Genomic DNA, 13,778 nt, shown 5'->3' with positions numbered 1-13,778 from the left:
GCTAGAACTTTCATGTTTTAAGATAAGAATGAGTGGAGCCGCTGCAGTACCCGCCAACACACTGCTCCCTTTGGAGCTGGTCGACAAGGCCATCGGCTCCAGGATCCATATCATCATGAAAAACGACAAGGAACAAATTCTTGGTTGATGTATCNCCCCCCTATATTCTAGGAAATCTAGGATATCTTTTTTACCATGGTAAAAACGAATTTCTGTAAGAATAGTATCAATTAATTTTTTAAAAATTCTTTGAAAGTAACGAGCATATTAGGTTTTAGGCAATAGGCAATCGGCATCTGTTTTTGTTAGGCCTCCCAAATTTTTACAATCATTGGCGTTATACCAACCCAACAAAACATAAAATATGAGTGATACAAAGGATTTCGAGTCTTCACCATAAACTCTAATCTTGGCAACCCTGCAATGTCGTAGACCTTAGATATTTTAAACTATGAATTCTGTAAAATCTAATAATCTAATTTTAAAATATCAAATGTCCACGAATTTGGGTGGCCAAGATGAAAGAATTTAAAATAATGAGTTTGTGGCAAAGACTCAATTTCTTTCATTTTAGAAATCTAGAATAAAGATAAACATCCTGAATTCTGAGATCAAAAGTCAAGAATTTGTTCTAGGAGATAGTTGGAACCTTGCTCGGCTTCGATCCCTTCGTGAACATGGTGCTGGAGGACGTGGTTGAGTACGAGAGCACGAGCGAGGGCAGGCGGGTCACCAAGCTCGACAAGATCCTCCTCAATGGGAACAACATCACGATGCTGGTGCCGGGAGGAGAGGGACCCGAAGGAGGAATCTGATTTGAGTCAAGCATTTAATTTACTTATATTTTTTTCAGATTGAAAATGTCAGTTTTAGGCCGGCTGTGTTTGAAGTTGGCTAAACCAATTCAGGCATCGATATGAGCCGTCTTAATATTAAATCTTGATTACTACATTTCCTTTTTTCCCCGCAGTTTTGCTTACCGACCCGGTTGCCACCATCCTTCTAACAACTACTCATTAATCGTTTTTTAATTAAACCTTAAAACCTGATTTTATAATAACTAATTCTATTGTCTCTTATTCGTTAAAATTCTTTAAATTCGGCCTCAGATGATTAAACATAAAAAAACTTGAATCACGACAGTCAAAACTCAAATAATTATTTAGCCCTGGATAATCAAAAATATTTTCCACTTAAGCTATTTAGTTTTCTATCCTTGGCTTAATGGTAGTTAATAACTATCCTATACTGACAGCTCTATGTATATTTTTAAACAGATAAAACCCTGTGATCTTCTTCAAACCAGGTGTTTCAGAACAAAGTAAGACTAATGTTTAATTTGACCCGGAAACCTCGATATACTTATTTATTATTTAATTGTTCAACTATCGGAAGAAATGTATCAATTATGTCAGAATTAAGTGCTTCTTCTTGGAAAACATAGAAATTTTATCGGCATAGAATTTTTAAAACTTTTGAACGTTAAAATTTTTAGACGTTTTTAATCTTTATTAAACCTCCTTAGCCCCCCCTGAATGGGTTGCCTATCAAAAATGAAGTTTGAGTATGTTATTATGTCGACCATTTACTGCTTATGTCATAATGTCATTAACGTTCTGCAACATAAGGATAAATGTCTGGACCCTACGCAGCAAATTTAACCTATATTAGTTTCTTATTTTTCTTATGAGCTCTGAATCATCAAAAACAGATTTAGGAGTTACTTTTACTTATCTAGTTTAGTAGGTTAATATGCTACATGATTCGTACTTTGCTTGAATAAAATAATTAACTATAAACATTAATTAAGTCTTCAACAGACTTTACAAGATGGCTTATTAACATATTTTTCCGCCTAGGGCCATTAGACCCAAAAATCATCCGATAACTTTCGTTAGATTTACTATTGAGTCTTTGACGAGACTCGTAAAGCAAATTATAATTTTTGAAGTCCGGTGTCCTGCATGGAGTCTTGCATGGGACGGACTCGACCGCTAAAGTTTTAGACATTTTAATACAATATCAGACATAAAAAGCAATGTTAAAACTGTAAAAATTATTAGTTGACATTTATTAAACACATGTTTAGTTCTAAAATGTATATTAATGGGAGTAAAGGCAAAAAAGGTGGTTCTTTCCTCTTGAATGTCGTCTTCCTTTCAAATCAAACCATTAACATTTACTCGAGACATAGATAATTTTTAATGTGTTTTTCAAATCAAAATATATTAATAAATATCGCAAAATGTCATAACATTGCTTTTTATGCCTAACATTGTGTTGAAATGGTTAAAACTATAAGGGAAGTCCGTCTCATTCCATAATTCCGAAAAATTGTCTTATTTATGTATTTCCAAATAAAGAACAATCACTCCATATATCCATATATCTTTAGAATACGTTATATAACTTATTAATCATGGGACTTTATTTCACTCAACTGAACTATAAATTGTTTGAATTTAACTGTATTTAATATTATTGTTCGTTTAACTGAACATAATGTTTTTTTTCAGCTGAACTTAATATGTTTTTTTAATTTAGCCAGAGTTAAATATTTTTTTCAATTAACTTGTCAATTATTTTCTTGAAATTTTTCTTAAACAGGGCACTTAATTCTTAATTTTATGTACGGCCCAGAGATAAACAATTAAATAAATATTATCTCTAGATTATTTAGAGCTCCACCCTATGAGATATCTAGGAGACCACCAGTATTTTATCTAGAAAACAACTTCTAGGAGAAACCCTGTACTTTATCTAGAGTAAACCCTGTAAATTATCTAAGAGAAACTCTGTATTTTATCTAGAAGAAACCCCGTATTTTATCTGGAAGAAACCCTGTAAATGTAAATTATCTAGGGGAAACCCTGTATTTTATCTAGAAGAAACCCTGTATTTTATCTAGAAGAAACCCTGCATTTTATCTAGAAGAAACCCTGTAAACTATCTAGGAGAACTCGTATAAATTATGAAGGAGAACTCGTGTAAATTACTAAATTATCTAGGAGAAAACCCGGAGAAAAAGATCTAGGTTCCCAACCAGTAATAGAGGATGGAAACCTTCCTGCTGTTGGGTTTAAGGCTCTAGGAAGGTAATGAGACAAAATCCAAGAAGTCACTGCACACCGGATAGGGGTGGAGGAAGACTGAGGTCAATTGATCTGTAGTCAATAGACTTTTTTTGAACGTTCCCACCTGGAATCAATGCATAATTAGGGGTAGGGGAGCAAATGGCTAGAATGATGGTGAGATTTGGGGATTAATCCCGTAAAATGTGAAATTGTATTGGGGGGGGGGGGGGGGGGGGGGCACGGTACCATCATGGCCCACAGCACCCTTGATTTGTATGCCCATGTTGAATAGGCGCTAGAACTGTGATGCCCCTTTTCGATCACCTTTTGTCTTTACTCTTTACAATCTTAAAACTAGTTATATACCTCCGCTGTGGGTCGGAGCTCCTCAAAATGGGAAGAAGGAGACTTATAAATTTCTTCTTATGTTTGTTAACATCTGTTCCTTGTATAGACCTGTGGTATTCAGCGCTGTTTTCTGTGGAGGTACACTGGCTGGCTGTGCAATATGGCAGTACGAAAATATGAGAGAGGCTGCTAAGTAAAAATATTTTTAAAATCATAAATGCAAAATGTTATTATTCTAGTTTTGATCGAAATAATGTCGAAAAAAAAATCCAAATTTGTTAGGATTTGTCGTCCCTTACTTTAAAACAGGGGTTATGTTATTAAGAAATGATTTTCAAAGGTTTTGAGTGTACAGTTCCCTTGCACATCTACAAGTATTTATTGTTTATTTATTTCTTATAGTTGGAGTTCAATTTGTAAGGTGTTTAAAATCCTTTTTGAACTTCTTACACCAAAAATTCATAGAATTTTTTAATTTAATCTTTTAATTACCCTAAACTGTATAATTCAGCAATAATAAATTTAAAAACTTGAAAGCAAGATTTTCGATGCAATGATTCTGAGTAATTTAAATTATTAATCTATTTCATTTTTATAAAGTTATTTTACTTATTCAATTCATGCTTGTTTATTGAAGAGTAACCTTAATATTACTTTAGACGATCTAGAATATTGGGTTGGAGAAATGAATTGTTGGGCAGGAAAGCTGGCAGTCTTAGGAATATTCAGCTAAAACAATAGAATATCTGTTCATACAACTGCCTTGTGTTATTTAGGATTATGTGGGGTTTTTTTAAGGAAGTTCTTAACATTCTTTTTTGTTTCAATTACAGTTTTTATGATCTTTTTACTACCTTTGTTATAAAATTTTTTTATTAAAGTAAAGTTACAAGAAATTAGAAATCATAAGAGTCCACAGTGGATATCGAAATTTGGCAAATTTATAAAATTGTTTTAAAAAAGTTGTTTCAGCTGAATGACCAAGGGAGGAATTCCGACAATGGTGGAAAAGTTTACCTCATGCGGACAAACTTTTTATACCTATTTGTGCCTTAAACTGCCTTGGTAAGTTTTTTAGTTATACCCTACAAATGTATGGAGAGGAACCAGGANGTCATTAAGGGGGGGGGGGAAGAAGTCAACACCTAAAAATTACTGGGAAAATTATAAGGAAAACATTTTTGTAGAAAAGTTTTAAAAATTAATTAATTACTGGGAATTTTAATAATAATAATAATGCAAAGCCCATCACAGTATAAAAAAAAACACCTGGTTATGATAATGCAAATTGGTTAAATATAACATTTTGTGTCATCAAAATTCCTAAAGTGATGTCCTGTCGTATCGATCATTTAGCACCACAATTAGTGGCTACTGAAAAAAAAGAATATTTTTCAGTATTTGCTGCGTGGAGGATACCTAATCTTCAGGCAATTTAATATAAAATTGTTTAAAACTAATAATATCTGTTTTTTTAAAACTCCGAACTTACTAATGCAAACAAACAAATGTACAGATGCAAATAACTTTTGGGTTCTATTTGGGATCTTTGTATCACCATTTCTCATTTATTTTCCAATGATTTCAAAATAGTTTTTCTGGACCCGAAACTGATGTTGTACAAGTAAACATAGTTGTGTAAGATGATATTTATATAAATGTGAAGGTAACCATGTTAAAATGGTTTGCTTCGAACCCTGCAGGAAAAGCTACTTGTCTACCAATGCTTCTCTCAGCTTTCTCACACTATTCAATCTTCCATTTAGGAATTTAACTCAACCAGCAGATTTATCTTTCGAGAAAATCAAAAAAAAATGTAGTTTTTTTCTAAATTCAAAGAAAGGAACTTTCCAGAATTTATTTACAAAAATATGTAAAGCAGTTTCAAATCAAATGATGTTTTTCATCCCTAATTTTTTGGACTTATATTGCTAAGTTTTTGTTTTTTGGTTTGGAACAAATGATTTTGTGGAGAAAATGTATAACATTTTATGGATAAAAAAATCAAAAAGACCAGTGACTAGGCTTTGAAGTAGCAATCTCCATTTTTAATATTCAAAGTTTCCAAATTCAAATTATTTTTCATGAGTTTTGAATGTTTTAATAAGATAAAAAAATGGCGTATTTTTTAGCTTCCTGGGGGGGATAAATTTTTAAGAAAATCTTATCAATCTGAATTTTAATGCATCCTGAGGCCGAATTTAAAGAATTTGAGCCGTGTGTCTTTAAAACGCGGCTAAAATATGGTTGATTCGACTTGAAATTCAATTTAGTGTGTTAAGATTTGGAACCGGTTTTTGGCGGTTTAGAGACGCGGTTTGAATTATTTAAATCTGGCCTCAGATAAAAAATATATGAACAATGTACATTGTACATGGTACATGGTGTACACAAAGAAAGACATGTGCGGTTGAGTTGAATGATAACACTGAGGATTTAATATGTTTGTTCTGCACAGCTTCATGGGACCAGCTGTTAAACTTCTTGGACAGGAACCAATCAATCATTCACAGAAATTTCAATATTTAAAATTTATATTTCTCTTGCATTTAAATCAATTTTTTAATTTGTCAATGTAAAGTTTTATTTTGAGGTCTAGTTAGTTATAGATTTTTTTCTTTCAAATATTTTTTGTACAGATTTTTTGTTTTTTTACCAATCATAAATTTATTGCTGTTTGATTTTTTCTCAATCAAAAATTCATTATAGGTTTAAGAATTTTAGTCAAAAAGAATTTTTCAGTTTCTGTTTCAGTTATATGTCGAAACTTTCTAACTTTTGGTGAGACTTGCTAACTTATAATAACTTAATAATTTAAAGATTTAATTGTTTTATGCGAATCCGAAAACTATATGAATAAAGACTAAATTTGACGCTTATTTTGTTGGGTATAATCTTTTGATATTTTTTATCCTATGCTGAATAAGCTTTTTGTATTTTCGCAATATCTTTTGTTTCCCTATTTTGCATCAGAGCGTTTTCCCCGAATTAATTTTACATTTTCATATTTCTAACATTTTCAGGGAATCTCATTTTGCCTTTTCATATTTCTAGCATTTTCAGAGAATCTCATTTTACATTTTCATATTTCTAACATTTTCAGAGAATCTCATTTTACATTTCATATTTCTAACATTTTCAGAGAATCTCATTTTGCATTTACTTGTGAGCGCTTAAATTACCTTCAGTGAATTCAAATTTTAATCAGAAATCTTTATTTTCGAATCATGAATATAAGTACTCTGAGAAATGAAAATAATGTTCTTCTTTGAAGAGTGAACATTAATCCCTCCAACCTAATGGTGGTCTAGGAATCCTGTGTTCGACTTCTTTTCAAATTCTAAGAAAAGAAATTAAATTTTAAGCACGATATTTTAGATATTTTAATGGTAGCATTGTTTAAATTTGGGAGTATTGCTGGATTCTTCTCTGTAAACTAGATAAAATGAAAAATTTTGAAATATAAGTTTAAACCTACAGAAGCCAGTCTGTAAAGTGGAGTCTAATCGAATCCCAGCATGATTTTATTTGATTTCATTTCATTGATTTGATTTGATTTGATTTGATTTGATTTGATTTGATTTGATTTGATTTGATTTGATTTGATTTGATTTGATTTGATTTGATTTGATTTGATTTGTTTTTGATTTTGATTTTGATTTTGATTTTGATTTTATTTCGATTTCGATTTTGATTTTGATTTGATACATAAATTTCAAATAATATTTGTGAAATGAATAATGATTGGTTCTAGGAACAGTTTATGGCGGTTTATCTTAGCTCAGGTGTTCTCACATCTTTGGCCAGCTATGTTCATAAAGTAAATATCATTATAGAACAATAAAAAACAATATCTTTTTATCTTGTTTTTCCTTTCAACTATTTATCATATCTATCCATACACTTTGCTTGTCTGTTTCTCTTGTTCTTTGTTTGTATCCAATAAAAACGTCAAAACGGCTGAACCGATTGGGTCCAAATTTTTGTGGGACTTCACATTTCCCCAGGAATGGCAAATAGATGATCAAAATTTAAAAATTTTGCCTGTGACAAAATTTAAAAATTTTGCCTGTGACAAAATTTGATTGTCATTAAATTTTGAAAATCAAAGAAATATTTTTATAAAATTTGCGAGCATTTATTTGATTTTATTTTACAGTGTTTACAAATGGAAAATGTTCACAATCGAAATGTGCCCTAAGAGCCTAGCATTTTAAACTGCTATACTAGTTATTTTTTATTTTTATGTCTCACTAGAATATTTGAAGAAAAACATTATTTATATGATCAAAGTGTTTGTTAAACAAAAAATATAACCTTGGGAAATAATGGATCAAGATTCTGGATTCTTACATTTAATATAGAATCTGGATCCTACCTGAGAAATAATGGATCAAGATTCTGGATTCTTACATTTAATATTGAATCTGGATCCTCCCTGAGAAATAATGGATCAAGATTCTGTATTCTATATAAAGTAATGAATATGGATCCCCTTTGAGAAATAATGGATCAAGATTCTGGATTCTTACATTTAATATTGAATCTGAATCCTCCCTGAGAAATAATTGAACTTGATCCTGGATTTAGTATAGAATCGATTCCAATTTTTTTAGCTCTCGATTTTAGGGGCCTGTTTTACGCTTAATTTTTGAGAGTGAATAAGAATGTGATTAATTTTTACATAAAAGTTTTTTCACTTTTAAAAAAATTCTACTAAAAAGAGAGAAATAATGGATTAAGATTCTGGATTCTATATAAAGTAATGAATATGGATCTACTTTGAGAAATAATATATTCTGATCCTGGGTTTTTACATTTAATATAGAATCTGGACCCTCCCAGAGAAATAATGGAACTTGATCCTGGATTCTATATAAAGTATTGAATATGGATCTACTTTCAGAAATAATGGATCAAGATCCTGCATTCTATATAAAGTAATGAATATGGATCCCTTTTGAGAAATATTGGATCAAGATCCTGGATTCTATATAAAGTAATGAATATGGATCCCTTTTGAGAAATATTGGATCAAAATCCTGGATTCTAAATTAAGTAATGAATATGGATCCTCTTTGAGAAATAATGGATCAAGATCCTGGATTATTACATTTAATATTGAATCTGGATCCTCCATGAGAAATAATGGATTAAGATTCTGTATTCTATATAAAGTAATGAATAAGGATCTACTTTGAGAAATAATGTATTCTGATCTTGATCCTTACAGGATGTTATGAATCCAGATTTAAATCAACTAACAACAATCCCGATATTAAAGCTTTAATTGATTGGTAATACACCTGCAAATATTATATTCTCTCAAAGCAATGTTTAAAATTTCATTTTATTTTCTCTTATTCTATTTTAGCATTGTTTTAAATTTTTAAGGTTACCAATTTATTTAAAGGTATTTATTAATGCATTAACATATTAATTATTCAGATCCAGCTTTACATATTATATAAATACTAATACTATTTTTAAAACAAAACGTAATAATTAATATTATAAATGTTAACAAGATTAATTGTGTAGTTAGAAAAAGTATTTCACGGGGGTACAATACAATCTGCCCCATATTTCAGCTAGGTGCCCTCCCCCCATTTTTAATAAGGCGCCACTTTCGGGACTTTATATGCAAGATAATGTACACTGTACAGTGTACAGTGTTCAAGGTGTCATTTAAAAACGGCATAGTTGCATTTCTACTATTCTGGTATTTTCTAGATTGGAATTGGAAGAATGGGATATAGTCTTGGTGCCAGTGGAGCTATTTATACTGTTCTAGGTAAACGCCTAGGAGTCGGAACTATTGTGTTGGTAATCCGGGGTATCAAGCATTGATCTCCAAACGTTCAAATTTTATACTACTCCATACAAGTGTTCCGTCCTCTGTCTTATCTAATTAATTTTTGCTTCAAGTTTTGTCTGTTTCAGGGAATATTTTTATCCGATGTTTCTGTAAGCAAAGTTTTTAAACCATAAATCAATATAAACTCTGCTACTCTGCTCTGCTCAGCACGTGCAGCCAGAAAAGAGGAAGGCTAGGCAGGCAGAGTGAAACTAACATTTAATTTTTTCGGAGCTTTTGGAAAAATACTTAAATGCCCATATACAGTGGCGTACATAGGGGGGGGGGGGCAGTAGTCCTCTTGTATATTTGATCTAACAGAATTCATAGTTTGAAATATCTAAGGTCTACAACCATAGATAAAGACGACATTTTACAGAGATATTTTAAAGATATTCCTATTATATAGATATACATAGATATTAACTAGGTCGGTTGTGAACATTGGCTGTTGTTATATCATTGAGAACTTGCAGTGTACATGAGTTCTGTAGAGAGAAATTTAAGTTTATAGTCTAGTCCTTCTCATGTTCTTCTTCAGTTCTCGTCAATACGATATATTGCTCAGTGAAATATTGTTGTTCAAATAGTTCCATTCCCGGAGTTATTTTACACTTTATTCTGGAGGAATGGTTAAACCTAGTAGATTGGAAAAGACCCAATCCGAATGTTATCAGAAACGAACATTTTCCTAGTTATATAAAAGTGAATGGGAAAAAGTTGTCAAAGTCTGCTGTTCCCTCAATTTTTAACATTATTGGAGCTGTTCAGAACTGCTCCCTGGAAACTGTTCTGAACGAATATAATTATGCCGTCCCAGCTATTCAAAAGAAAAAGAAAATGTATGACGGAAACACGAGCAAAGGGAAAAAATTCCAAAATCAGAGTTGTTCCCTCAAAGCTCAAAAAAGAAAACTCGACGAAAAAATTCGCAGTCTAGAATCTGTGATTGTCGAAATAAAAGACAAGTTCTCTTTACCAGAGGAAACTATAAACCTTCTTCACAGTTCAGCAAGTAAAATTCTGGAGGAGTTGTTTCAAAGAGTTATAAAAAAGTTAAAATATTCGGATTGTAGAGATAAATATCATTGCAGCTCTCCGATCCTTTGCTTAGCAAGCTGCAAGATTATTCTTTTTCAAAACCAGTGATTGTGATTGTAGACTAAATTATTTTATCAATAAAAGTTTGATGTCATTATGCACAAAGTTTTTAAATCTAGGTTTATAGACTGTTTTTATCATTTATGAAACTTTTCCACTTTGACTGATTTTAAGCCGTATATCTTTACAACTTAATAGTCTTTGATATTTAAAACGACATAAATTTGAGTTTTTGGCAAAAACTCTATAAGAGAGAGCAAAATTTTTTATCAAATAGGTTTCTCATTTTTGAAAAAATCAACCTGACACTTCTTGACTTTTAGAAAAGAGCCATTTTTTACAGAGCCGGAGTTGTCAAGTATAAATCAAAAATACCTCAGAACTTAAAAATAATTGAGCTATGACCCTTAAATGTTTTACCTCAACCCCCCCCCCCCCTTGTTTGATATTCTCAAAATAAAATTCACTCCTGAGTGGTTTAATAATAAAAACACCAAACCACCCCACTTATCATTGAAGTATACTTTGACCCCTAGAAGTATGAGTTCGCGGACTGTAAAATTCTTGTTGATTTTGCGTACATAAGCTATTTATGTTTATTTATTTATCTCTGTCTCCAACATCTGGTTCCAAAAATATAGTGATTAGAAAATCAGAGTTTGTGGCAAAGACTCAATTCCTTTATTTTCATAAAGAGATAATTTCAAGTTCCCCTTTATGCAATGATGACAATAATTCTAATTCTAAAGAGAATACTTCATTACACAAGATGTATTATGACGGAGAGCAGACCTAACGATTATGCACACTTATGGCTCACTACTGAGAAAATCATTGAAATGTTTGTGCAAGCAAATCCAAGAAAATTGTAGCTTAAAAGAGTTGGTGAATATGTAGATTAAGTAAATTCTATCTACAAATTTCAGAAGAAATTTCGGTTATCAGTGAAAATATGATTTTTAATGATGCTGTGATATTGATTTAGTTAGCTGTGATGGAGTAAAGTGATAAATTTATAAATTTATTAAGCTAAAAAGTTAAAGTTAGTTTTTTAAGCAAAGGAATAAATTTTAGAATAAATTTTAGAGTCTATAAGGTTAGTAACACCCAAAAATGTAGTCTTTTTGGTGTAATTTTATGGTGTTAATTGACTTTTTGAACAAAACAATTCCAAGGGGGGGGGGGGCAAAAAATCTTGCCCTGGGCCCTGGCTAAAATCCTGTGTACGCGCCTGCGCATATAGATTAAATATGCCTTTCTCTTAAGATAGAATTATTCTAAAATTTTAAAGTAAGACTTTATTGATAAAGTTTAATGGAAATATTTGCATCGTTACTTCTCAACGCTACTTTTATTTCATTTTTAGAAATATGATAATTTAATGTTACGTTGACGTTTTCTGTAAAACAATTATTTGTTGAAAAAAAAAAATATTTATATTTGTTGAGGTATATTTGGAACCTTGGTTCCGGACGCACAGCTTCACATGATTTTACTTCCAATGTTTACATTTTCCGCCTCTACAGCTATAAAGGTAAATAATAGGTTTGTAGAACAATACTTTCTCCTTAACAATTGTATTATCTAAAAGAAATTCAATAGTAGAATGTTTTTATTTAAACTATATTTTATGGACTTTCGACGTTACTTTACATGACCCTTCATTTTAAAGAGGTGGATGCTCAGTTCACAACGGTACCCTTGAAACCTTTCCATCAATAATGTGAAAGATAACATCGTTTTTTGGGGAGGTGAGGGTTGAAACATTATTTTTTCCATCGAAAAAATTATGTGCAGGTCATGTTTGCAGAAAAACAACAAAAAAAAAATAAACAGTTTTCAAAAACAAAAACGTGGATATCTAATTCATACTTGATCCGACGAAGTTTTTAAGGATAACGCTGTGAATCGGACCGTCTCTCATATAATCACGTTTACGGTCCCTTTAATGTTCCTTTATCTATTTTAAATCCCTGAGCTGCTGGTTTATTGTAGGGCTTGATGTGTATGGATGCAGTAGGATTGGTGATGGGATGGAGAGTTCTAGATCATTCTGCTCACTTGGCAGGAATTCTTTACGGAATTTTCTGGGTCCATATGGGTAGGTTTATATTTATTCTACAATGGGAGCCATAAAACGGTGGAATAGGACTCTAGTTAAAGCATTTAAGAGGGCAATTGACAATTGTGCAGTTTACACAAAATAATTTCACTTAAAAAGTTGGTTTTAACGTTACTAATTGCTTAACAACATAAAAAAGACTGAAGATTGCTTTACTGTCGTCTTCACATTCCACAGTTTTTAGGGTCCCACTTTACTGTAGTAATTTTATATTAATTATCATTCTTGATGTACAGAGAGCAGTATATCTTTAAATACAATCAGCAATACCCCCAACCCACTTATTTACCCCCCTCCCTCATTATCTTTCCTTCTTGTAGTTTCAAACTGTGTAATTTAGTCTTTCACAACTTAAAAAAAAACTAATTATAACTTAAAGTTTTGAACTAAAGTTAACTAGAGTTTTTTTCTAAATAAACTTGTTCCTGAATCTAATTTATTGCGCGTCTTTCATGTTTTGGCAGTTGAAGAAAAATTACAAGGATCAAAGGAAATATTCCAGGAATTCTAAATATATTCATTTTTCTCTTATTTCTGAATTTATTTCAAGGAACAGGGTATTTACAAAAATTTTATGGTTATCCCACGAAAGTCTGAAAAGGTTTCGTCTTCCTGAAAAACTGCCTGTATACTGTTAATTGACGGATATTGTAAAATTTGAAAAATGATGCTATAATTTCAAGATTTTCGCTTCCCCTCATAGTCATTAACATATTGGCATTGTCCACCTTTTCGTTATTCATGATTCGGAAAATATAATAAAATTAATTTATTAAACAGTTTTATAAATGATTTTTGAAACTTTTTGCGGAAAAACTCTTACTATCCTCTTTAGTTTTGAAGGTACTAAAATGACAACCCACAAGGCTAAAAGATTTTCTGCCTAATTGTCAACACTGGAATACTCGGAATACAACATTCATTATGTCCATAAACAAAATTAGGATGGATCGATGACTATATGAAAGTTTGTCACTTGATTCCCCATTTTTTTGGGGACACCCTGTACATTACCGACTTGAACAGGAGTTTAATCGTTACTTCAGCTTTATTTCTTTCCAGGTAGTAGACTGTTATGGGACTCTAGAGAACCTGTTGTGCAGGCCTGGCATTCAATCAGATCACAGAGATGAGGGGGGTTGGATATAATACAGTATATGAGAAGAAAAAAACGGTGTTTAAGTCTGGCATTCATTCAGAACACGGATATAATGAATTTTTTAGCTTGTTAAGTATCAGAATAAATCACTTACTTAATTTTTTACTAGTATTACTC

At 31.5% G+C, this 13,778-nt stretch overlaps 2 protein-coding genes across 2 annotated transcripts; both read left to right on the top strand.

Moving 5' to 3' along the window:
• Positions 1-2: 2 nt before the first annotated feature.
• On the top strand, positions 3-854 carry LOC111695155 (U6 snRNA-associated Sm-like protein LSm5). Its single transcript, XM_023464368.1, has 2 exons — positions 3-130; positions 636-854. Exons 1-2 carry the CDS (start codon positions 29-31, stop codon positions 813-815), a joined length of 282 nt encoding a protein of 93 aa, XP_023320136.1. The 5' UTR covers positions 3-28; the 3' UTR covers positions 816-854.
• Positions 854-13,763, top strand: LOC111695152 (presenilins-associated rhomboid-like protein, mitochondrial). Its single transcript, XM_023464364.1, has 14 exons — positions 854-908; positions 1,278-1,321; positions 3,009-3,095; positions 3,529-3,615; positions 4,082-4,141; positions 4,408-4,487; positions 4,821-4,852; positions 5,089-5,188; positions 5,856-5,914; positions 7,177-7,242; positions 9,156-9,216; positions 11,829-11,914; positions 12,376-12,481; positions 13,565-13,763. The coding sequence occupies exons 1-14, from the start codon at positions 861-863 to the stop codon at positions 13,633-13,635; spliced, it is 987 nt and encodes a 328-aa protein (XP_023320132.1). The 5' UTR covers positions 854-860; the 3' UTR covers positions 13,636-13,763.
• The last annotated feature ends 15 nt before the right edge of the window (positions 13,764-13,778 follow it).

The sequence above is a fragment of the Eurytemora carolleeae genome, unplaced genomic scaffold (genome assembly GCF_000591075.1).
Source record: "Eurytemora carolleeae unplaced genomic scaffold, Eaff_2.0 scaffold217, whole genome shotgun sequence".
Taxonomy (NCBI): domain Eukaryota; kingdom Metazoa; phylum Arthropoda; class Copepoda; order Calanoida; family Temoridae; genus Eurytemora; species Eurytemora carolleeae.
Note: the sequence above shows the minus strand (reverse complement) of the source record. Positions and strands in the feature narration are given on the sequence as shown.

Coding starts and splice junctions, on each gene's coding strand:
- LOC111695152 (XM_023464364.1), top strand. CDS start 861: ATGTCAGTTTTAGGCCGGCTGTGTTTGAAGTTGGCTAAACCAATTCAG. Junction 5,189..5,855: donor CTATTCAATCTTCCATTTAG/GAATTTAACTCA, acceptor GATAACACTGAG/GATTTAATATGTTTGTTCTG. Junction 11,915..12,375: donor CCGCCTCTACAGCTATAAAG/GTAAATAATAGG, acceptor GGTTTATTGTAG/GGCTTGATGTGTATGGATGC.
- LOC111695155 (XM_023464368.1), top strand. CDS start 29: ATGAGTGGAGCCGCTGCAGTACCCGCCAACACACTGCTCCCTTTGGAG. Junction 131..635: donor TCATCATGAAAAACGACAAG/GAACAAATTCTT, acceptor AATTTGTTCTAG/GAGATAGTTGGAACCTTGCT.